This window comes from Cheilinus undulatus, linkage group 15 (genome assembly GCF_018320785.1).
Source record: "Cheilinus undulatus linkage group 15, ASM1832078v1, whole genome shotgun sequence".
NCBI lineage: Eukaryota > Metazoa > Chordata > Actinopteri > Labriformes > Labridae > Cheilinus > Cheilinus undulatus.
The window spans coordinates 12,643,642-12,670,600 of NC_054879.1; the positions used below are offsets into that span (position 1 = coordinate 12,643,642).

Here is a 26,959-nt window from a genome sequence, read left to right on the forward strand (position 1 = left end):
AGTCTCTCTCGTGCAGTTTCATCATGTACTTCTGGTTTGAACCCAGAGTTTAATATTTCATAAACTCTGTCTCCTCCTGTAATCACCCGTGTGATAAATGTCTGCTGGCATTTCTCTGAAAACTTGGAAACACAGCGCTGAATCAGTCTAGATGTCAGAGAGGACACCTGCTAGTCACACTGTCAGTCCATGCTGAAGTGCCTGAAATTTGCATAAAGGTTCGCCATGTTTGAAACACTGTATGATATGACTCCATGCTTAATTTCAGCATTTTCAAACCTGTCCCCATTACAATAAAAAAGAGCTGTAAAAGTCCATATATTCAACAAAAAAATATGTAATGTAAAATATGTGACTGCATAAGTATTCACCCCCTTGTTTAAGTCCAGCTACAAGTTCTCTGTTGGAATGAGGTCTGGGCTTTGACTCAGCCACTCCAGAACATTCATCTCGTTGTCTTTAAACCATTTCTATGTAGCTTTCACTGTATGCTTCAGGTCATTGTCTTTCTTGAAAATAAATCCTCCCCCAAGCTGTAGTTGTCGTGCAGACTGAATAAGACTGTCCTCCAGGATTTTCTTATATTTAGCTGCATTCATTTTACTCTCTACCTTTACAAGCCTTCCAGGGCAGGCTGCCGAGAAGCACTCCCACAGCATGATGTTGCCACCACCATGCTTCACAGTGGGGAAGCTGTTTGTGGTGATGTGCAGTGTTTGGTGTCCACCAAACAAACAAAAAGCACCATTTTGGTCTCATTGATTCAAATAACTCTTTCCAACTCTGTTAATGTCTAAGCGTGTCATAAGTAAGGTACCCAAAAGTAACACCGGCATATGTTGTGTTTATGGCTGCTCTTACCATAGAAACAAAAATAGTATTGTCATACACTAGTGATGTTAAATAGAGGAGAAACCAGTGCATAGTATGGTGTTACCAGTACTCAGTTTTCCATATCTACACATAAAACTCTTCAAAAATTCTCCAAAAAGATGAGATAGAGTGACATAACACATGGTTTCCTTTTTTTGTTAGAAACAACAAATTGCATGCATGGATGGATGGATCATTGCATGGGTGAATGTATTTATGTATGTATGTATGTATGTATGTATGTATGTATGGATGGATGGATGGATGGATAGACAATTGCAGGGATGCAAGGGTGGATGGATCATTGCAGGGCTGGATGGATGGATGGATGGATCATTGCATGGCTGCATGGATGGATGGATGATGGATGGATGGATGGGGAGATGGATGGATGGATGGATGGATGGATGGATGGATGGATGGATGGATGGATGGATAATTGCAGGGGTGCATGGATGGATGGATGGATGGATGGATGGATGGATGAATAATTGCAGGGCTGCATGGATGGATGGATGGATAGATGGATGGAAGATCATTGCATGGGTGCATGGATGGATGGATGGATGGATGGATGGATGGACAATTGCAGGGGTTCATGGATGGATCATTGCAGGGCTGGATGGATGGATGGATCATTGCATGGGTGCATGGATGGATGGATGGATGGATGGATGGATGACAGACGGACAGACACATGGATGGATGGATAATTGCAAGGCTGCATGGTAGATGGATGGATGGATGGATGGATGGATGCACAGATGATGGATGGATGGCTGGATGGATGGATGGATGGATGGATGGATGGATAATTGCAGGGATGCATGGATGGATGGATGCACAGATGGATGATGGATGCACAGATAGATGATGGATGGATGGATCATTGTGTGGGTGTATGTATGGATTATTTAATGGATAAATGGATGATTTTGCTTGTATACACTGCAGACATGTATAAAAAGTTACTGTTATCTTAATTCACTGCACTCTTCTGTTATAAAACCATGCTGTGACTCTCAAAAATTCTGGATGGATGGATAGACAATTGCAGGGGTTCATGGATGGATGGATGGATGGATGGACAGACAGACAGATGGATAATTGCAGGGGTGCATGGATGGATGGATGGATGGATGATGGATGCACAGATGGATGGATGGATGGATGGATAATTGCAGGGATGCATGGATGGATGGATGGATGGATGGATGGATAGAAAGATGGATAGCTTGCTGGATGGCTTGATAGATGGATGGATGGATGGATGGATGGATGGATGGATGGATGGATGGATGGATAATTGCAGGGATGCATGGATGGATGGATGCACAGATAGATGATGGATGGATGGATCATTGTGTGGGTGTATGTATGGATTATTTAATGGATAAATGGATGATTTTGCTTGTATACACCGCATACATGTATAAACAGTCACTGTTACCTTAATTCACTGCACTGTTTCTTTATAAAACCATGCTGTGATTTCTTTTAAATGTGTCACCTGTTAGTATTTTACTTCTTTAAAAGTTGCTTTGATGGTGGGCTGCAGGTTTGGTTTTTTTTGTACCAGGCTCAATAAGACATGTCTTCAATTCTGCTATATTGTGTTTGGAGAGCAGTGCTTTGTTTTTGTTATTTCTAAAGCAGAAAGGCAGTGTGTCTGTGTGGGACTGAGTCAGATAAACTACAGTGTGTGCAATAGTACACCTAAATACTGTGTTTATTATTGTTTGGAACAGGCGGCAACAGGGACATGTTAGTTACTTGATAGCAGTGCTATATTAATGCTCTTGTCTACAAATATCCTGCAGTACTTTTTGCTGTGCACAGTGTGTGCAGTATTTAATGCCTGCAAATCATTTTAGACAAAGTTTACACAGCATTTTCCAGAACACTGTCTCATTTACAGCAGCAGCACTGAATGGGCTAAGTGTAATACTATGTTTAAGGTTAATTTCTTTTTTTTTAATTTATACGTTCATTCTTTAATTTTGGGCTTTCAATAACAAAATTTACCCCAGCCTTGTCCTGGAGCATCAAAGATTCTCACTTCCAAATTTCATCCTCTCTTTTGGCCTCCCTCACATTTTCCCTCCACAAAGAGAGAAAAAAGAAAGTATTCCTGGAAAGTCTACCTCTGACAGTAGTGGTGGCCTCACACAAAGCCCCGCCCCCTTTCATCTTTTGACCCTCCAGCAGTGAGAAAGAACACAGAGAGGCCAGGAAGCAAAAGCTGCTTCATTAAGTTCTCACTGCTCATCAATGAGCGTGTTAGCCCCATGCGTGACTCTTTATCCTCTTCTATGGGGACTTCTTTTTTTTTCTCACACATCTGATACACCATCGATGTGAAACCTCCAACTAATGTAAAACCTGCACACAAATGTAAGCATTATGATCCACAAGCACCTGTGAACACTTATCAACCTATATCATTTTCTAACATACACCCAAAGATTCACTTAACTAAACAGAAACCCAAAAACTGCAGACCTACATGTTCTCGGAGAACAAAAACATAACTTAGACTAACAAACCAACATTGTGCACATACATAAACATCCACCGCTAACTACCTATTTCTCCCACACTCACACACATCTTTCTCACACACCACATAAATACACAAACCCACTGACACACAGAAACATACAAACACACTCGCCCAGTGGCACAGAGGATTAATCCCCTGGTATTTCCTGCAGGCAGGCCACCCCTACAGAGACAGAATCACTAAAGGAGACAATGTTAGAGAAAGAAAATATTTTAACTTAATCCTCTCACACCAACACACACACAAAGACAACCCAGATGAATTGTTGTACAAGGAGCAGGACTTTGCCAAAATATCAAGTATCTAGTAACATCTGCATCTGCTTAGGGCTCCCAAAAATAATTATTTTCACTGGTTTTTCATTCATTATCTAAGCTAGCAAAGTAGACTGTCCAGATTCCATGTTTGTCATCAGACAGATCCATCTTGCAAAGCTCCAATCTGAAACAGTTGTTCCAGGTCTGATAATGGGCCTGACCAAGCAGCATCATTGGAGGAGATCAAGGCAGTAATTATGAACAGAGTTTAGTTGAATAGGAAGCTGATACCGATGACTGCCATCAGTGTAGCAGTTTAGCTTGGATGAAGCCATAGTATAAAAGCACTTTCATCATAACTGGGCCACATTTCTTTATTAAAAGCTTCTCTAGGTAGAGAAGATTTTTTAGCACTTCTCCCGACCTACTGCGTTGTAAGTTTTATCCACCAACAAGCTCCACTGTTCATGAACTAAAGCAGCGCCTGTCTGTTGAGCTCGGGTTACTACTGGAGCTGCCTTCTGGCCTCCTGATGGCCAGCCTCCAGGCCTGTGCCTTGTCCATGCCCCATCTCCCCAGGTATCCTCCCAGCTACCCTCTTCACAAGGTCACCCTTGGGGTCTGGACCATCCCACCGGACCCTGAGCACCCAGTATGCGGTGAGCTGTATCAGGCCTGGGAAAGTGCACCTACCACCTGCAAAAGCACAGCTGCAGTTACCATATAGGCAGCTGAGCTTTCCCCTCCCCAAGACTCATGGTCTTAAAATACCCAAAGTTGTGCCGAAGAAGAGTTGTCATAAAGGAGTCCAGTCAGCACCTCTAGCTATGAGCGAGCATCCAGGCCTTACAAGAGTATAGTAAGACTGAAAGACTGACTTTCATCCACATGCTCAGATACCAGGATCATCACACTATCTTGCACAGCGCACCCATCACACCATGTGCAAGTGCAAGTCTGCAGATCGATGGATTACGCTGCCAAGGTAGGTGAACTGCTCTACAACTTCCACGCTCTCACCATTTACAGACACAGATTTGATAGCGGCATCCAAGGCGTCCCAAAATGCCTGAATCTTTGTTTTGGCCCAGGGGACTTAGGTTCCAACACTCAAGCCTCTTCATTCGGCAAGTTAAGAGCCCCCACAATGACATCTACAGTCTCTGCAAGGATCACAGCATCATCAGAAAAGTCCAGATCACCAAATGACACTCAACAGTTGGCTGCCTACAGCAAATGCACAACGTAAACCTAGCTAACAAATCATTCTGCATAATGTTTTATCATTATTAATGTGGACAGTAAATAGGAACAGCCTGACACTATATCAGTGCCTTTCTATTTAGAAACATCATGACAGAGCACTTGAGTGTAGTCCAGCAGAGATTAGTTGTACTAGAATAAAAAGTTAACCTTCACAACAGTAGACAGAATGTTCCTCTCATGCATGTAGACAGCTCAAAATCCCCCCAACTGAACACTGTGTAACAGTTAGGGATGCACTCATAAATAGATGTTCTGTTTATGAAAATGGGGTTTACCTTTAGAGATCCTGCCCTTCACAAACCTGGGAGGTTCCCAGATTAATGTGACAATCCATATAACTGATATATGAAACTGTTTATCTGTCATTTCAGGTTAAGTGACATCTAAAATTAATAGTAGCCACTGCATCACACTTCAATATTGATTTAACACTATTGGTCATTACACTAAGAGGGACTGTAATATCATAAAAAAATCAAAAAAGTATTAAGTATTGTTAGCATTGTCAGAAGTTCCAACATGTTGATAAACCAAAAATCAGTAAGACTGAAAGTACCAACATGGTCTTTTTTATTTTTGCATTATTTGCAAATCAGATATTATTTTTTCTTATTGTGACTACCCTAGGACAAAGTTACCAGTCAGCCTCAAATGGAGCTCATACATCAACCATGTGCAGCTGCAGCACCCACTAGTGGCCCCTGAGTATACTGCATCCACATTCACAGTCTCCTACTCAGAGCTCAGATATTAAACAAAAGGAGGCACGGCAGAGAAATGAAGGCAGAGTGTGTGTAAGTGGGTGTGAGGGAGGTAGCGACATAGTAAAAGGGAGGATGGGCATATTTCCAAGGCTAATCAGATCACTTGTTGGATTTGTCTTTAGTACCTCTTTAACCTTGACCATTTCTGCCATCTTTTGTAAACCAGAGCCATGAGCAGACAGCCAGGCCCTTACACAGTTAGGAAGATTAACCACTGCCAGGTCACTGTCCTTGAACCCAGTAAAGATGGGTAAACAGCAGAGAGGGATCAAAGATGTGCAACCAGTCACAATAGATTTAAATGTGCTGAGAAAGAGACTCCAGCAGAGAAAAAGAAGACAAATGAAGCAAATGAGGGAGTTTTTCAGACAGATAAGATAAAAGTTGAAGAGAAATAAATGACAGAAAGAGTTAAACTGGTGAAAAAAGAGATAGAGATAGAAGATAAACACAGATAGATAAGGAGAGAGTGAATGCGTAAACACAGGGATGTGCTCTGTCATCCTGGCTGTCGTCCGAGGAGCTGCTACATGAAGAGGGGAGTTCACTTGTTGACAGACAGGGGAAGAACACACTCCAGCAGCCCCCCCAACAGACAGACTCACACCCTTTCCCTCCCCCGTGACTCCCATCTGTTGAAAACAATGCAGACCCCGGCCCTCCCTCTGCACAGCGCTCACATGTGAGTGCACGTTTTCCTCTGTTCTCTGTGCTGACAGGAAGCACTGTCCACCCAGCACCAGGACGCGCTGACACTAGAACACAACAATAACACTGGAACATGGTGAGAGGCCGCTTCTTTGAAGTTCTGTCATCAGTCAATTTAAAGTCAGCTTTTTTGGCACCATGTTTCTGTTCTTTGGAGACATCTTTAAAGCAAGAGGAGGTCAGACTAGTGTCGACGTAACACTTCCTACAGATCGCCTCTCAGTCAGACTGACAGTCCCTCCAAAAAGTTGGGATGCGCTACAGCCAAGTAAACAGATAAATTCAGATCCCTTTATATTCAGGACCAAATTTACCAGTCAGTCAGTCTAATTATGAACTTTATTTCTAATTTCAGACCCAAAAATTAATGTCAAACACCTGCCACTAGTAGCCACTGCAGTAATTCAAACTGTGATGATTGCACCTTCACTCCAATACAAAAAGTTAACCGCTAGCATCAATAGCATCTATCAGGATGGTATGGTTTGGCAGTTTTTCAGTCTGAAAAAATGAGGATAAGGTTGATCAGAGGCAATAAGTGACAATATTCAGCTCAAGAATGTTGATGTTAACCTGCAAAGAGGAATTGAAGTTGCAAGTTCTGCTAACATTAGCCACATTCAGTAAAACACATTTGCATTGTTACGGTGCAAAGTTGCTTTGATCTGAGATTAGTCGGCTAATCGCAATTCTAATTTAGGTTTAATGGTTGCAAGATTACAAACTCACAAATTCACACAAATTTGACCAATCTTCAATTGTTTCTGCAATCATTCCATTTGAGCCGATCACTATTACACAATTTTTACCAATCCCCCTACATACAAAGACAGGCTAGGAAGGTCGCCAAACTTAAAATATTCACGGCTTTCAGTCACATGACTAGCACTGAGTCCTCAAGGGCAAAAAAAGTTTAAAGAAGGATCTGGTTCCAACTTTTGAACACCGCTGAGCTGCAGTATGTATGCAGTATGCAGTACGAAGACCAACCTGGATGTTGGTGTCAGGTTTTTAGTCTTAGAAATCTTCTAGATATCTCAAATATTATCACTCTGCATTTAACTCCTGGACTCTGCAGCGATTCAATGACTTAAAAGCACATTCATTAAAGTAACTGCAATGAAAACTAACAGAAAATGCAGGTAAAGTGCTAATTTGCTGCTACTGAACACAACATTGATGCAAACATAGCACCAACATGCCTGCAGAGGAAGATCTATGACCTCAGGAGACAGAGAAGTATGCTAAAGACACTCAAAGTGTCAAAACTGATCCAAAAACTTGATGCTTTAATCACAGTTGAATTCAAAGAGTGAGCATTTTTATATTCAGGATATATGTGCATGAGGGTGTGTGTACTACATTGTATTTCCAAGATTAACAACTCTGTTTATCAGAGCCCTACTACCAGGAAGAGTAGCCAAGTCGAACTGGCAATATCCTGTTTTGTGTCAGTGTGTGAGCGTCCTAATGTGCTTATCTCTGCAGCCTGTCTCATCCTCTGTGCAGGCCAATCACTGGCTGGACATCATACAAATATTCATTTCATTTCCACTGTCATTTGGCAGTTGCAGATGGAAACACTGGGACGGTTGGGGACAGGGCAAAAGATTAGTGTCATGATACTGTGGAAGACCTCTATAAGAGCCTCAAATTGATCAGGTAACTATGCTTTTGATCGAACAGAATATAACAAAGAGAGCCCAACAGAGATGAGAAGATAGAAAACGATGAGAATGATGCCCCCTCTCACTTAAACTGAATTTTCAGCTTCAGAGCTCTCTGCTCTGTCTCCTTTGTCCCTGCTGCCATTACCATTTACCTGTTTACACAGCCAAAAAATGTGTTTGATATGATACTCAGAGTGTGATTGGATGAATGTTCTGTCCGCCACATTCGTTAAAGGCCAATCAGAGCAACAAAACATAAGATATGGTGGGTGTGCGCCACCCTGGGGAATAAACTACATAACACAAGCACGACAGGTTGCTGTTAGCATTGTACACTAACAGTGGAGCCAGTAAATTAAACTCTCGCTAAAGCCAGTTGGTCAGTAGAAGAGCAAAAACCTCTTTTCCACCAATAAAAGTTCATGTGGTTCTTTGCTCTTCTTTAATTTTATTTATTTATTTATTTTTGCCAAGTTCTGAAAAAACTCCCGCTACAGCTGCATCCATATTAATCTCTTCACCAGTTGCCATTGTTTACAGGTTTGCAGTGGCTTCAACTAAACTGCACCCATAAGTACCATCTCTATTTTCTAAAATGACACTGATTGGTCTGGTCATTCTTTGGCCCAGAACAAGTTTTTCAGCTTTATGCCTTGCATGACAGATCCACTGATGAACTAGAGACTAGTAGCCTGTTGCACCAGCTATATCTGAGCTCTGTCCTAAGTTATAGTGTAAAGTCCACACTAAACCCTACCTTGAAACTAGTTACGTTTAGGGCTGTCAGTAGATTACAATTTTCAATCAAACAAATTTCATAGATAACCCAAGATTAATCGCAAATTAATCGTGTGTTTTTTTCTGTTCTAAATGTACCATACAGGACTATTTCTCAAAATTTAAATACCTTTGTCAACACAAATGGACAAAAATGCTTGTTTGTTCATGTCAACAACCCAAAACAACAACAGATAATGTCCAAAACATTCTCTAAACAAAGCTCAAAGATACTGAACGCTCCAAAAGTATGCTGAGAGCATAACATTGTAAACTCAAGCCCAACAAGAACAACAGATGGAGATACTGACCTTAACCTAACATTACTGAATAATACCACAATGTAGTGTCCAACTTTAGACTTCTAGAGGTTACTCCTCTGTTCTCAGCAGCTTAACACAGAACAACAGATGTAATCATCACACATGGACATAAAGAACAGGGTCAGTCAAGTTTAAATCACTCAAAGATCATTCCTGAACCTTCACACTTAAAGCAGAGAATTTCAACCTAAATGGGTGAAAAAAGGCTCACAATCACCCCTTTAAACCAAGAGGACTCACAACAGGATGATACAAAAGGAGAGACTAAATACAGTTAGAGAATTACACTACAGATCACTGGGAGAAGTCAAGTCTCCACTGAGAGCTCAGCAGTAAGGCACAGACACATCTAATGGTGTTTCACTGTTCTGATGTGGTCAGAGGTGAGTAAGGTGGACACATCTGCCCTACTCAAGAGAAAAAGCAAGTAACTGCCTTAAAAAAAATCTCTTCTATTCATCATCTTTTAATTTTCAAATTAAAAATGCCCAAATGTAAAATAAATGCTGACAGTAAGAAATGACTGTCAGTCCAGTAGATTTACTGGACTGATGTCAATAAACACAAATTTTAAGCTGCTTTTCAAAACTCACAAATACACAAAATAAAAGAAGTCTCAATGGAGAACTTCTAAGATGTAGTAAGAGGATTTAACTGTCTTTTCATTCTTCAGATGACAGTAGAGCCTCAGATTTAATCTCAAACCATTTCTTCTTCATAAATAAAGGGTACCCACAGTCTGATAATGCTTTTTAGCTTACATTCTGATACTCTACAGAGCTTCTTCACTGCTTCACTCTCAGGCTCACCTGTAACACCTCTGCTCTCCTGTCACACACCAGCCTCTCCTGCTGTCCCCTCCTCCTCCACATGATGCAGCTGTATTTACCAGCGTCAGACCGATTCCTACAGGGACTGCAGAGTCTTTGACACTTTTGCAGCATCTTGATTGACTATTTTTTTAAAATTGGCGTTTATTTACAGTTCCAGACGATCGTTTCATTTTCTCCGAATACTTTCACTTTCCAGCAAGAGCTGCATGAGGATGGGAGAGGGGGGCAGATCAGTCAAAAGTCAACATAAAGGGGCAGCGCCGCAATGGAGCCAGTACATAGTGGAAATAAAATGAATGAATCATACCGGCCCAAAAGTGCGTTGACTCACCGGGAAATGCCCAGTTTGACTGATAGCGAGTCCATTCCTGCTTGCTGAGTTGCTTGGCGTCTCAGCTGTAAACAATCCAGCATGGCTAAAGGGGTGGCTCTCTGCATGGCGGTGTGCTCCGCCAGCGAGTGGTACGGGCTATTAAGGACTCTACAAACTCCTGGTAACTCAGATCATGTCGACAATAGGAGCAAATAACTTCAGTCTTATCAGGCATGATCTGAAAGCTGAAAGCTAAAGCTGCCATTCAAAAGTCTCTGTCCTGTATCCATTTCTGCTCATTTGCACTACATCACAACAGCACCGCTTCCTGATTTGGCAAACTACGAGATGGGTCGAGGGTCACACAGAACGCGCATGTGTTAATTGTGCGACAAAAAAATTAGTGGCGTTAAAAGTCATTTGAGTTAACACGATATTAACGCGTTAACTTTGACAGCCCTATTTAAGTTATAACTTGAACTGTATCATTGTTCAGTTGCACTACAGAGACTTAAAATTGATCTTAACTAGCAGAGATTTACGTCTAAACTAACAAAAATAGTGCTGCAGATATGACATTTTCTCTTCCTTTTCCCAATCACTGAAAGCATTTTTTAACCCAGTGTTTGTTACAGATGCTAACGGCCGTTAACCCTTAAACAGCGTCTGGTGTGGATGAAAAATACGACAAGGCATTTTGCATAATGTGAGTATTGAAGCCTACCGCCTAAACCTAGCGCCAGTATAAAATAACTACACTGACACTGAGTAAGTGAAATTGCTTATAACACTAGCTAATTTAACAGTGGATGGCGGCAATGATCTCTGCTCATGGAAGACAACAGTGTTACTGATCATGGAGAACGCAGTGCTGACACCAAATTGCCAGTAAAATCCTCAACTCCTCGCCATCCTTTGGTGGTTTATACCGTCTCTCAGCACTGTCACTATCACGGACATATTCTGCAGAGGACTTTACACCTAGCAGGAGGTAGGTGTAAGATTTAAGCTATAACTTAAGCCTACATTGAAAATATCACAGCTGGTGCAACACCTTAAATGTTAGGAGAGTGTAAAGTCTGTCTTAAGGAAAAACTTACGTTCACACCAGGCAACGTTTGGACTTATGCACAGCTGGTGCAACCCAAGTAAGTCACAGCCCTTGGATGTTGGCCGCCCGGGTGTAGGTACAGCCTGTGGCTCCTTCCCCACCTGTCATTTCCCGCACTCTTGTCCCTATTCTTACCGCTACCAATGGCCCTCTTAACAAATAAAGGCATTCTAACAAAAAATATATTTAAAAAAAAGTTAAAATTGATTAACTTATGACAGACATAGACACTGGCCAACCCATCTGCAAGGTTATACTGGCCTCACACCAAATCTGTTGCATAGAATCAAATAATTCTATAATATCTTACACATAACTGAATCATAAGCTTTACTAGAGTTGTAATGCATACCTTCAATCTTGACCATATAGGTAAAGGTGATTGAACTACAAGGACAGCTGCAATAAAAGGATTAGCAGGGGTACGCCCACCCCTTCTTATACAAAAAATAAAAAATGAAGATGAGAAATTTCTTCAAATCATTGTTAATGGATTGCTTTGCATATTGGTGGAAGTTTGAGGAGCCACAAAACCCAATAGTAACCAAAAAAAAAAAAACAGTCAAAATGGGCATAATTTTTACAGCCCAAGCACTGTGGCACCCTCTTCTGCACTCTGCAGTAAATGAAGAATTATTGCCATATTACACCCCATGATTTTCTGATCATTTGGGCTAAATTCATATAGCCAACAGGCTGACTTTTGACCAATGACAAAACTGTTGTGTTACATACTGTAAAAAAACTAACTCAGCATCTCCAGACTTAAGGAACATCCTACTGTACTGAACATTGCAAAAGATTGTCCTCAGTTAAGAACATCATGTTGTTCTATCCAACTTCAGTTAAAATCACCACAGTTGCAATGCTAACTCTGTTAGCCTTTTAATACAAATTTACATTGTGTATTTGCATCAAGCTAACAAACGACAAATGATTTACAAAATGGTCTTTCCGTGAGAAGGTGCTTCTCCCAAAGAAGCACCAACTGCCTTACAAGTGTGCAAAAAAGGATTCTTGTAGTCAAGGTGTATACATTTACCAAAAAGGAAGCACCAAACTAGTAAGGAGGGAAATCCAGAGAGACATAGAGCACTGCAGACACAAGGACAAGTGGAAAGGGATTGCTATGACTGTGATTTTACTCAGAGAGACAAAAGGGCCAGATAGTTGCTTGCATTAAGGACGTATAGTTAGCATAGTAGCAGTTGCTAATGTTAAACAGAGAATGTTTGCAATACAAGAGAAGCTGCCTGGCTATCAGCCTGCTAGCTTGAGGCTATGGCCTCGATCATTAGAGCTAATGCAAACCACTGGCCATAGTGTTAGCTGGGACCAAAAGCTCATGGTTTCTGCTCAATTTTGATCTTTCACATTTCAACCGAGAACAGCATGGACACTGATGCAAGAACTGTGATGTAATCCTGTTCAAAGTGACTCCGCAGGATTCCCATCTTCACAGAATCACATGAATTGAGAGTAAAATTTCATTGGATTTGAGCAACCTTCTCTCATAAATGCCAGAACAAATGACTTAAGCAATTTTTTACATACTTGCTATGATACACTGGACGGCAGCGGTTCATAGACCGACTTAAACAAGTGATGGGTAAAATGACGCTGACATTTTCTGGAAAAAAATTGCATTTGCAATTTTGCATGACATTTTTTTATCCCATTCATCCAGAATTGAAACAACTGTGCTCCACTAATCAGAGCTTCCATGCAGGTCAATTACAGACAGGAAGAGCCGGCACAACCGCCAAAGCCAAGCTGAAAATGCAGGTGCATAAATTTATAAGAGAATTGTGGATTTAAGTAATGTTTAACTTGCAGTATTTTATTAAATACCTCTTAAATGTACCTTGTTTTTACTTTGTTTTCCAAATGGGAAGATGCAGTGGAAGAAGAATTTAGCCCAACTGAAGACTTTCGCAAGACACCAGCTAAGTCTGCCCATCCTCTCCTGAAAACCTCCTCACGTCCTCTACTGTAAACCAGCTGCAGCTCCTCGCCTCCCTTTCCTTTCCAGCCTGTCCTTCAAAACAAGAGTCCACTCTAGTTATTACTGTAGCAAATCCTAGGATGGCTGCTGAAAAGATCCAAGAAATGGTTCATCTTCCATCAGTTAAAGAGAAGTTCCCTTAAAGTGATAATTCCCAAGTGCATCCCTTCCCTCGCCTCCTTGCATCCCTATGTCCGGTCCCCTCGTTCTCTGGATGCTGCAGGTTCTTCCATTCAAAGCAGGAGGAGGTAAAAGATTTGCTCGGAGGGGAAAGCAGGCGTGGGCGGAGGTGGGGCCGGCCGGGCAGAGCCGTCTGGTAAAGAAGGAGGCACTTATAGTGATGGGAAAAGGAGGGGGTCTGAATTTAATGTAGAAAATGGGGGGATGGCTAGGAAGGAGTCTCGGAGCTGTGATAGAAACAATGAATATAATATGTTTTGAGTGGAGTGGCAAGCAATCGAGGCAATTAAAATGAGGCTGTAAACACAAATTAGGACATAGATAATAAGATTAATGCCACTCTAATGCAAAGGCTATTTGAAGAGATAGCATTTTAAAGTAGCCATGCTCAGGAGGAGTGTATTCAGCTGAGTGTGAGAGGGTTTTTGAAGCTGTCAGGGGACCCTAATGAAGATTGGCGGTCTCACACCAGTCATAAATGAGGTCTCTGAGGCCTTTATGCATTCTGGGTAATTAAACTGAGGTTGACATCTGCCAGAAACTGAGCTGCATTTACAGTTGATTTTAATAAAGGAGAATAAAGCTGTTGTGGCACTAAAATTAATTTTCAGAGCTGCCAAATTATCATTTTCTAAGACTTGACTTATCACTAAATTTTTACGGATAATTGCGCACAAGAGTTTTTATTGCATTTTTAACTCAATCATTTTGAATTTCAGAAACCTGATTTTTAAGTCTAAATTTCTCCTGTGTCTGGAAAATGTCACATTATCTGAATCTCCCTGAACAACAAAAAGACAAGCCTGGTTCCAGATGATGTAGCCACTCAGGAAGCTCTCTTCTTTGTTTCCTCACAGGGGAAATGAGAAAAGGAAGCTTCTGACTTTTTTGGTGAAAACCGTGCAAGATAGGTCTAAAGCCTTGTTTGGGTGTTTTCTCATCTGCTTCCTGTTTTCTGGTGGAGAGATTTTTCCAGATCCACATCCAGAATGTAAGATGGATGGATGGAAAGAGCTGCTATAAACATATACAAGGCTACACCGTAAGAGCTCAGACGGTTTAGTGTAGGAAAATGAAAAACATATCTGTGGCACAAATTCATAAGTCTTTTACACCAGTGAAAACTGGTTTCCTCAATGGATTGCAAATTATTAGGCACTGAAAAATCTTATCTACAGTACCTATACAAGCCACTTGAGTTTAATGCACTTTTAAAATGCATTTTATCAGATACATGGATTTACTTTTGATTTTGCAAGTCTGATGTAAAATTTAGGACGACACCGTTTGAATAGTAGTGAGTTGGTCTAAAAGAGCACAGCAAGGAGAAGCATCACTTAAAAGTAGTGATTAAGGGCGCACTCAAACTAGGCCATCCGTACTGTGCCGTATTCTAACCGTGCTGAAGCCCATTTGACCCCCTCCCCTGTCCCCCCTTTGGCCCGCACTCACACTGCTCAACATCCAGGCCTGGGTACGGATATGTCACGCGCTGACGTCATCACACGGAGCATCCACCGCTGATGAACTTGTACGTGTTGATGACTCAGTAAGCTATACGTAAGTGTTGTTTTTTGGCTGTAAAATAGCAACGGATTTATGCGATATCTGATCTGACACCGCAGTTTTTCAGCTGACCTGGGATCAGTAGCTACTTTAACTATACAGAGCCCAGTAAGAGAGAGAGAAAGCAGTTCATAGCGGAGAATTATTGCTCACAGCATATAATGTTGAGACTGCTCAGAGTTTCAAGCACTTCTGCTGAATGAAACCCAGACTTTAACTCATATGAGCCCCTACAGTCGTTCCTCTGCATTTCTGTGTACTATCTGAATCCCCTGGCATTCCTTTATGCGCCAGCTGTGCCATCTCTCTGCGTAATTCTGGATTCCTTCTGCACCAAACAAGCTCTCATGTCATAGGACAGCCTGTGTCCAGAGCAGGATTAAATGTTCAGTTAAAAGTTGTTTTTTTTAATCGTGACGAGAGCAATTTTAACCATCTGATGAGAGCTGGAGGTGAAAACGCCCCAGGATTAATAAACAATGTTCCGTTCAAACGTCAGCAATCAAGATCACAGTTTCACTTCTTGATGACATGACATAGAATTAAAGGTAAATTCATTCAGTGGATGATAGTTTGGGATTATAATTTTATAATAAGAGAGGTTAAATCAGCTGTGTGATTAACCCTTGCACACACTTGTCCGTGGATTTGGCAGATTCTCCTTAACGTACGGAGGTTGAAAGGTGTTTTTTTTAATCTTGTGAGCTGCTGTTTGTGACTCAAACAAGGGAAGAAGCCGTATTTCACAATCCAAAAGACACCTCTTATGGTGGTTAAAGCCTGACTTTGCTAGAAACTGGTCAGAAATATGGACTGGACTGGGATCCATTACAACGAGGTCGTAGTGGAGCTGCGCAAAGTTAAATTCTTCAGCTCTGATAAAATCTTTGTAACTTGTTGAAATACAATGAGACAAAATATATAGTTCTCTCTATCTTTCTAGAAAAAATCCCACTGTCTCTAGTATGGAGCTGCTCCCTGGTGTGCTCTCTGTGCTCCGAGGCGGGTCCTCTTGTCATTACTTCACGTTATGTCACATTCCCGCGCTTGTTCTTTTATTTGCATCCGTGTGGCCCACCTCGTCCTTCCGTGCCGTGAAGCGTGCCACGCCAAAGCGCGGAACGATTGCACTCACACTGGCCAAACATACTGGACGTTAGGCTGAAACGGACCCAGGCACAGTACAGATGGCCTAGTGTGAGTGCACCCTAACTTGTGAGTGGGCTAAAAAGGCATCCAAAAGCACAAACCAGGATACAGAAGAATACAAATACACAAACTATTCTATATGTTACTGATTATTGTGATGCTCTTTCTCTCCATTAATCCTCCCCTAAAGCTCTAAACTACCAGTTTGTAAGATAGCTAACTGTTTACTGGACAACTTTCTGTGCTAACTTAGAACAGGTGTGGACTTGCACTAGTGCCTCTTGCCCCATACTGTTATGAAGCAAGCTTGTGCCTCAGTCCCTCAGTTAAACTGATACCCAGTTAAAAAGACGTAGGGTCTGTTCAAAATTGTCCTTTTTGCTGTGGAAGGTTCTGAAATGAGTGAAACACCCTGGAAGTATTCTAGTGTTGGCCATGGTAAAGGCTGTCAGAATACAGTGGTGCAGTCGAGACATCATTTTGTAGGCAAACCCGGAAGTTAGCGTGGGTTCCCTCAGCACTGAGCCTAAAGGATTTTTCAATGGGTTTTTGGATTATTGCTGAAAATAAGCTCTGTGTCCAATAGAAGTTTATGAAACTTACAAGTTTTGTTCATAAAGATAATCTTCATAAATTGATAATATAAGCATCATATCTGGTTCATTAATCTAACTGATGAAAGTAAAAAGCTTATGTCATGCTATATTGAACTGCAACACGGTCAGCTGAATTTAACATCATAACCCGCGGATACAAGTGAACAGCAGGTTCAGTTGGTGCATTTCGGATGATGGAGTAGTCTTCCCTTCAAATGCTGGAGTCTTTGTTAGCTGTCTTTTAGCAACCGTCTTTATCAAGAAGTTAAAAGATACACAATTCAAAGATGGGACACGTTTCAGATGTGTTTTATGTTGTAGGATAAAACGTTAAACTCTCTTGAGCTTGTGTTCACCCCGGACCTTATTTTGGACATTTAACCGAAAAACTCGTTCAGAAATCCCATAGACTTTCAGACGAGGGAACCAATAGTGCTAAAATCCTAACTCACTTCTGCGTTTTAGGACTCATTCCAGCACCACTCTATTATCTAAACAATAAGGAAAGGAGTTTTATTGCTTTCGTTATCATCTCCTTTAGCCTAGGAAACACTGGGCCATCCTTTGCAAAAGGAGAGATTAAAAGATGACCCACAGTGCTTTGCAACCACTTGATTTAGAGGGCACGCCTGTTGACCATTCAACAAAACAAGCATTCAGTATGACTGAAATGTACCTGCACTGAATTAACCAATAATTTTACTGTCAAAATGATGAGTCATATAATAAACAGGAGAAAGTAAGGACTAACAGAGGAAGATTACAGACATGATCAACTCACCTGATTACTCTCTTCTCTTTTCCTTTCATTTTATATCGAAACAGTTAATCAATCAGTGGATCAGTCAGTATTTCAAAATGTGTTTCTTTTGCAATTTTGATATTTTAAAGTTTGTGTGGTGAAAGTTAACAAATCACCATCATTTCAAAGACAGATTTCTGATAATCATTGATGATAAAGTTGGCATATTACCATATTGTGATGATTGTGAAATGAAAACAAGGCCATTCTAAATCATCAAGGTCAAGTTTATAGGTTTTTACTTGAGGATCTGAAGACCTCAGACTGGTGGGCCTGTTGTAATGGAAAAATAGGACATGACTTTGTGGCCAGGGTATAACTGTGCCATGGGCGGATTTGGACCCCGAGCCTTGAGTTTGACACCCCTAGCCTTGGTTAAGAGCAGTCAGATTCCTTCATCACCGCTGTTCTCCTTTCTTAATGTCTTACTCCAACCTTTCCATTACACTGTGATTTTTTCAGCAGGGTTAATGAAAATTGGATAGGAAATGACTTTGGGAGTATTTTTGGACTTTTCGGATGGACCTGTGGTCTTACAGGGTTGACACAATGAAGAAATACACGGACAACATGACAATAACTCACTCACTCTTGTGGCTTATTCTGAGTTGTTTTTCTCAGATACGCCCTGTCATATTCCACAATTGTTTTAGTTAGGAAGAACAGTTGAATCAATACGTCATGTCCACATTGTGCATCCATGCTTGAGCTTGTGTGTGATCAATCGTACCATGCCAAAGCTCAACATTTCCATCTGTGCCAGGGAATAAGATATGTACCATGCTAGAGCACAGTATGCAACACAGACTGGACTTTGGTGGATCAAGAATTCTTGGAATTAGTACAGATTGCATAGTGTGAGTGTGTTCCAAGATCAGAGCAAAGAAACCGCTCTATTATTTGTTTTGTCTCACTACAGCCCCAAAGGACCTAAGAATAAATTGTGTGGACTTTATTTTTTATGAGAAATGTCCTTTTGCACACTTGGGAAAAACTCCATCACAAGTACACTTGGGGAAGTGTAAGTATTTCAAACTGCAAGTATGTTTCATGTTTCTATGACATTAGCAGCTGGCCAGAACACAAACTTCTTTTTCTGCACATGGACCATTTAGTTATGTTAGCTTTTGGTCTTCACATAAAGTTATGCTTAGAGCCAATTTATATAGGGTCAAAAATCTCCTCTGGTGCATGATGCATACTTCATCAAGAGCACGGTTTCATTTAGAGCACAGAGGACTTTGGAAAAAGGTGGAAAAGAGGTACAAATGTCACCTTTAATGTTAGCTACAAGCACTTAGCAGATAGTCTCTGGCTCAAAACATTCTTAGGCAAAGGTGAAGATCAGCACACACCTTTTGGCAAAGTCTCAGTACCAGAGAGCTCTCCTTCATTCCTGTCAGACAACAGTAGACAATCCTGGCAGAGGCACAGACCAGCTCTGAAGAAGGAGCGGGGACAATGTAATGCGCACTTCCTGACTCTCTGCAGGACAAACAATGGGCTGGTTTCAAGTCAGAATCTGGCAACGTCAGGTCTGTTGTTCGTTCTAGGAAAGCAGACATGAGGTGAAGGAGTGAGGGTCATTGTTCCTCAGAGAATAAAAAGGGGAAGCAGCGGTCATGGGTTTTACTGGGGGACTGATGGAGATGTTCTGGTCACAGCTGGTGTGATCGGTTCATCACTTTAATTTGATTTTTCCCATCTAAAGAAACACGCTGATCTTTAACAAATGAAAAATGCTTTCTAGCTCTCTCTTATCTGTCCTAAGACATTAAATCATCTTCTATTTCCAAGAATGTCACTTTTTCTATCCAGTGATATAAATGGTCACTCAGAGAGGGTATCAAGTCTGTTAGCTGTCACAGCTACAAAGTCAAATCTAATTTAAGCCTAAGGTAACTAATAGCTAATGATAACATTTGCATTGGAGACCCATTTGTTTAAGTAACACATTTTCTGTTAGTCTCCAACAAAGTGGCTATGATTAATGCAGCTATCATCCACCGCCACTCCCACTATTGATCTAAGGCGTCCATTTTTTTGTCTGTTAAGGACCTGGCAGACGGCCATGAGGACTTAAGTGAAAGCACATTTCATCTTAGAGCATAAAAAAAGAAATGTTGCTCTATCTTAAGGCAGCAGATGGAGACGTTTTTGGAGAATTGGGAGGCTGAATTTCACATTGTAAAAGAATGGGGGACCAAAGTGTCAGTTAAAAAAAAAAAGCCCAAATGTGAGCTGTTTAACCAAAGCCTCCTTAGACCAAAGGACAAAGAAAGGCAAAGCTGCTGGCAGGGAAAGTGTCAAATCCTTGTGACTGCATGCATGTGATACTGTAAATCCAGACTATTTCAGTGCTGTCTGGTTGAACAATATGTAGAATTATATGGAAGTCCTATGCAGACATGCAGCAACACTGCATTTTACAATGATAATGAGTTCATTTTGGTTTCCTCAAAATCTCCACTTATCTATGCAGTTATTCAAACATAGAACAGGTTTATATTTGACAATGAAGTCATTTCTTGGGCTCTTTCTTGAGGAAAAGCCATGACAGCAGAAATAAGTTATCAAAAAATGATCAAATTTTACCCAATATCACAGAATAAAGTAGAGTAAGATCTATGGAGAGAGAAACAAAATTATGGAGCTTTTGCTTAGCAAGACCCAAAGGAGGTTTACCATACCTGTCATTTCATTCTGGTCGTGAGCCCACCCATGTTTTCATACAATATTTTTTTTCTAAAGTGTGTTCAGGATAGTTCTTCACTTGTTACAGTCACCTTGCTTCAATTTTTAATTTTCTTTTCATTTTCACTCCATGTAAATTATTTTAAAACATCAGGTTATAAGAGATATTAATTCATGTGCGATCTCCATCTCCTTCTCCATCTTGTGCTCTGCCCCAAAAGTTGTTTTTATGAATTTCCACCAGATGCATCATAGGAAATAATCTCAAAGGAATCTTATTCTAGTTGTGTAGTTAAGTCCTCTAGGGTAATGCCAGCATAAGTTACAAAAAGAGATGGAGCTTAGGTCTTAGGTCTTGTCCACACAGAGCCAAAAATGTTATATTTCCATTTTGTTTTGAAAAAGTTTTCCGTAAATACAGGGCCGTTTCAGGAAATGTCTGCATAAGCACGGAACCACTAAAAAAACGACTGAAAATGCTGTAGTATATACGCCATGCCTGTAAGTGGCGTTGTATTGCTGCCATGGAAATGCACCAAAAGAGAGGAGAAGATTACAGAAAACTGTCCGAACTTTCTCCTGGTTGCCCTTTGGTCGTTCTCTGGTGTATGCTGTTTTCGGTGGTGGTAAAGGAGCATCAGATTTGACTGTAAAAGCCATAATAAGTTCAGTAGCTTCAGCAGCATGAACACAACCCTGTAATCCACCATTGTTGTTTTAGTTCGACATGTGCATGCAGCGTAAGTGGGCTACGCTATGTGTGACGTAATCATTTCGAGAAAGATGTCCACACAGAGACAAAACGGTAAGCGTTTACAGATTTGTTCACTCTGCGACCCGGTTTCAGAGGGTAGCGTTTACAGCCTCCCAAAAACGCTGTTTCCGTGTGGATGAAACACCGATACCACAGAAAACCTTTGTGTATACTCCTGTATTCGTCTCCGTGGATGGGGCCTTAAACTTCCTGACAAACAGCATCGATGTTCCAGCTTGTAGAAATATCAGCTGTGCCCCTAATAATGCAGAAATCTCTATCCTACATAAATCAGAGCAGACAAGCCTTGGAAAAAAGATCACTTAATCCAGTCATGAAGACTGATTGTGACAAGAAAACTTTTTTGAACCAGGTTGTAAACACGCTTATTCCTGATTTCAAATCTATATTTTAACAGGCATGTGACTTCTGGTGTTTCTGCAGACAGCCACATTTTTGCATTAGCTTCATTTTTCAACCTAAGAGGCTGCCACTTGTTTGTGCCACTTGCAACTCTGTTAATCTTCCTGAAATTTTCAAGATAAGTCACATTTATGGGGAGCAGGTGGCCTAATGGTTAAAGGTGATGTACGCGGGTGGCCCGGGTTTGAATCTGGCCTGAGGCCCTTTACCGCATGTCTCTCCCCCACTCTTGACCCTGATTCTAACTCTATCCACTGTCCTCCCCTATCTAAAAAAGGCACAAAAATGCCCAAAAATAAATCTTAAAAAAAAAGAAAAAAAAAAAAGATAAGCCAAATGTATGATTGTAAAGAGATGCCATTTTTACTTCAACTAAATCCTGATTTTTTTCCTGCCAGCCCCCTAAGTTTTCTGTGTCTAGTCCCGGTGAGCTAATGCTATAAAACAGCAGGAAAATTCCAGGGCTGAACCTCTCAAATTGGGACTTCAACTTATTAGTTGATGAGCTCTGGTCAGATCAAAATCTCACTAATGGGACAATCCAGTTGAGAGGGAGGTGGTGCAGCAGTGGCCTATAAAGAGATTGAATGCTGCAAGACTGGTTGACTAAAGCCCTGGAAAATTCACAGCAAGTAAGCATGAGGGATTCATTTATATCCTGCAACTTGCAAAAAAAAAAGTGTCAGTCTCTTGTGTCTTGCCTCCTGTGATCCCCCTCTCCCATTGGTCAAGGATAGTCTCCTGTTGGGAGATGCACATGCAAAGAAGCAAATCAGGAAGATTTCAGGGACAGTTTACCTCAAATTTTCAGACATTTTTAGAACTGCATGAGGGAAAATTGAAGCAGACCATTGCAGAAACCTGTCGATGCATCTCTTAAAAGCCTCAAGACCAACATTAACCCCTAAACAATGAAAAGAATTCACATAAATCACTCTGAATTTGAGCCTGTGGAGTTTCTCTTATTTGTGTTACTTAATCTGTAAAATCAATAAGTCAAAAGTGATAATGAAGTTAAAATAAGAACCCTTGACAGCTTTATCTTTTGTGTTGAGGTAAATTATAAATCCCTAAAAGGCCAGGGTGAGTTATTTAACCTTTAATTATCATCTACAGAGGCACCCGCCAAACACAAAGTACACACGGTGACCATTTCACCTTTGGAGCGGCAATTATCAACTGGCCTCAAACACCAAAGGCCTCTGAGCCGTCATCAGCTGCCTCATAAAAGACCAGACGGGCAGAAATGAACAGGATGGAGGCCAAGGTGATGAAAAGGTGGAGCGCCAACTCTGACTTTCTTCACTTAGTAAAAAACAAAGAAAAAAGAACACCTATTAAGAATACAAACAGGGTTTTTATCTGCTATCTCAAAGCAAATAAACATTTTAACAAGAGTGCTGTTGATATTAAAGTGTCACAATGACAAGTAATGAGTAAAGAAGCCGCTACAGTTTAAATGCAGGTTAAATGATGGCTAATTAAAGAAGCCTTCTGTTCTCTCTTCATGCAGGCGACCAGCTGAGGTCAAGCATTGCATAAGAGTCAATGACACACGGGGGCCCACCTCCAGTGTGAGAGGACGGCCTGTATAAAAGAGTCATCAGGGTGAAAGTTACGGCACTCTGCTTGGTCATAAAGTAATTAGTCGTCTGGACACCTCAGAGTGACACTTCAGCATCACAGGAGAGGACAAAAGAGAGACACATGGAGGAGAGAGACGGAGCACAGACAGTTTTAGGTTAAAACAGAGGCTGAAAGATTCACAAAGTAAAGTGTCTATTAGGGTTGTTTACATGCATCTTGAGACAAATTATGCAATAATGCAGGCAAGGTCATGATACGTTGTGATCTTGTTTTTATTTTAAAAAGCGTTTCATACAGAACTAAATTTGATTTTTAATGCAGTCGCAAAGAAGCTGCTGCATATTTGTCAAGTGCATTCCCCAAAACATCCAACTCACAAGAACTACTTTTTGTGCAATCTGCTTACAACATAGCCCCATGTTTTTAATCATTCATTCTTTACAAGTGCGATTAAAGGCACAATAAAGCATGTGATTGTGATTTTTAAAAACAAATGCACTAATTATGGATCCTAATGACTAAGCATTTATTCTGACTTCCCTTAGATATGGTGTTCACAAGACCTAGACCGACAGAAAACCAAAACCAATATGTCGCTTGCCCCAGCTATTGCTGCCGCAGAGGCATAAACATGCATCTTTTTCTGGGAAATGTGAATGGATGAATGGATGGATAGATAACATGGTGATTATTAACTGTATGGATCATTTGCAATTTTTCCTTCTACTAGCATCACAAAAATATGTATCTTGTGAGGTTACCAAGCAAAACATAGTTTTAATAAAAGTTGGCATTAACAGAAAATTCCTTAATCTAGTACACTGGTTCCCAAACTGGGGTCCGGGACCCCCAGGGGGGGCACCAAAGATCTTAGGGGGGGGCGTGAGGCTTTGTCTGCTCTGAGGCTGCCAAATTAGATTTGCAAATATTGACTAAAACTATGAAAAAGCCATTATTAAGTAGTTTACACAAACGTCTTTTGATAAGAAAAACATGTATCAGCCTTTTTTTAGGGTTTTATCAGTGAAACAATTAAAATCGATGTTGATTTTTGGCAGCAGTGTGCCACTTTTTCTTCTCCCTTAGTCTCTGGGGGTGCCTTTTTTTTAGGTACATGTAGGGGGGCTTCAAGGAAAAATGGTTGGGAAACACTCATCTAGTAGGTTGTGTGCAAGCATGTCCTTCTTCGTTCAACCTTTAAGATTTTTCAAAATAAAAGCAGCATGAATCCATTCATGTCGACAAAGCTGGGCAAACTTTGTAAAAATAATATAACCGTAGATCCTTACATGCAACTCTCGGTATGCAGCAACATATCTGATGATTTAGAGAAGGGGTAGCCGACTGGTCTAGCCTCAGGACCCACCACTTCTGACATAAGAGATCATGCCCCAAATTTCTGACAGTTTTCAACAACTTATAAATTTTGCTGCCTGGACCTTTGATAGAACCACACATATGACAGAACAAAGAGAAAAAAACAAAACAGACATGTTTAAAAGGGAACCAGCTGTCAGAGAACATGCATGCATGCATTTTATTTTACTCTGTTTCTCGTTTTTTCATGTATATTTTGGTTATTTTCTAGAAATCCCCATGAAACGACTCAATGCCAAGGAAAAACTACCCTTGTAATCCCAGGATAATGAGACACATAAGTCAAAAAATACTGAGAAAACAACCAAAATGTACTGATTTTTACAGAAAAACTAAGTAAAATGCAACCAAAGGTTATGAGTCCACATTGGGGTCTTGCATACATCAAAGACTTTGAGGCACCCAATCTAAAACTAGCTCCACAAACCACTTTTGGGCCATAAACCAACAGCTGAGAAAAAATGATTTACAGAATATGTTGCATAATATTTCTTTGTCATTAATTCATTTTAATAGTTTTTAATTTTCAAAGCTAGTCCAAATCTGTAGTGCAAGTCACATCCATAAATCTGCCTCAGTTTGCATGACTATGAGCAATTACAAGAGCTTGGTGAACCCTCATTTAAGCTAATCTTTAACAAAAATGTCAGTAAAAAATGATCTAATTTAAGCTAATCTTTAACAAGAATGTCAGTAAAAAAATGATCTGAAGCAACACAAAAAACATAAAAACTGTAGAAACCACCAGTAGTCCTCTTTGCCACAGCCTAAATCATTTTTAGTGCTAGGTTTTCCCCCTGACCTTGAGATGGGAGTGAATCTCTGACCACCCACCGTTAAACATGACATGTTCCAACAGCACTCACCAGCCAGAGGGACATCGCAGAGTTTTCTTTGAAGACACCTGGGCGGATAATTCCCTTTTCACAGATCCTCAGCTTTCTCCGACACTGAGCAAGCTTTTCTGGGATTAACACCACGGTGTTATTGTCCCTCAGAGTTGGATGCACTGACCAAAAAGAGCCCAGCGGTCTGGCCCTTATCCTGACATACTTCCTGAGCTGCATTGTTAGCAAGAGGAGAGGAAACACACACGCAGACACTTGCTATGTGGAAAGCAGGAGTACATGGAAAGTAAAAAGAACAGGAGCTGTGTGCTCTCTGACACTTTGTCTCTTGTTTGTTGGCTAAAGTCAGTTTTAAAGCCTTAAAGAGTAGACCTGCTATTCAAAGAGTTAACTTATAACTCTTTGTTGGGACAAAAAAAAGAAAAAAAAAAGCTTTTAGGGATGCTTTACGGCTCCAAATCAACCAGTTTACAGACTCAGAAAGATTTGTGAAACTACCCTCATGCAACAGATCAACACTAAGTTATCTTAATGTGTTTCTTTATCAACAACAAGAACCACAAAGCTGTTCAAAGTCAGTCTGTATCAGTACATGAGAGGTGCTGGCTGCTGAGGTGAAGGGGTCGCTGTTTGCATCAGGCCTCCTAACAAAGTGAGTCCCAGCAGAGTGGTCTCTATATTGTTTTTCTAATGGAAAGAGCCCTAATGGAAAGCTGCTCAGACCTGACAGATTTATTACCACTCTGCCATGTCTGAGGAAACATGCAGGGTGAGAAACAGGAGAGACACCTGACATTTACATTGTTTCACTTTACTCTCCACCACTTTTACAAGCTTTAGTACAAAGAGGAGATATTTACTTTGCTGTAGAGGCAGCCTCGACCACTCAGAAGAGAGAAAAACAGATGCTCATTCAAACTCCACTTATCCATAAAGCAAAGCTGAATTCAGAACAAGCTAGGTTGTCCAGAGGCTTCTCACAGCTTATGTATCTACACATAAAGTGACAGAAAAAAAGCACTGATTTTACAGCTGAAAAACAAAGAAAAAGGTCAGGGGTCAACTCCACACAAACAGTGACTTGCTTTAGCGTTGTTAGCTTAAGCTAAAGCGAATGAAGCTATGCTAGCTATGTCGAAAACATTTCATGAATAAAACAGAGAAAAACGTTAGGGGTCAAATCCGTTATTTTTTTTAAATTATTATCATATGCCTGTTTTAGATGTAGTCACACAAACAGTGACTTGATGTAGCATCGTTAGCTTTAGCTAAAGCTAACAAAGCTATACAAGCTATGTCAAAAACATTTCATGACTAAAACAGAGGAAAAGGTCAGAGGTCAAATCCGGGGTTGATTATGTATATACCTGTTTTAGAAGCAGTTACAGAAACAGTGGCTTGCTTTAGCTTTGATAGTTTTAGCTAAAGCAAGCAAAGCTATGCTAGGCTTAGCAACGTGAGCTTGATAAATAACTAACGCTAAAGCTGCTCTGTGAGCTTAGCTTTAGCTACATAGATGC

The 26,959-nt window shown here is 40.7% G+C and overlaps 1 protein-coding gene across 7 annotated transcripts in view; it reads right to left on the reverse strand.

Moving 5' to 3' along the window:
- The window catches only part of tns1b (tensin 1b), a 319,315-nt gene that overhangs the window by 253,376 nt on the left and 38,980 nt on the right, over positions 1 to 26,959 (reverse strand). Inside the window, exon 1 of one of the 7 annotated variants that reach the window (XM_041806329.1) lies at positions 25,458 to 25,591. The exons of the other annotated variants lie outside the window; for them this stretch is intronic. Within the exon in view, the coding sequence (XP_041662263.1) occupies positions 25,458 to 25,472 (15 nt within the window). The 5' untranslated portion in view covers positions 25,473 to 25,591. Of the gene's footprint in view, positions 1 to 25,457; positions 25,592 to 26,959 lie in introns of those variants that run through there. 7 annotated transcript variants of the gene reach the window in all.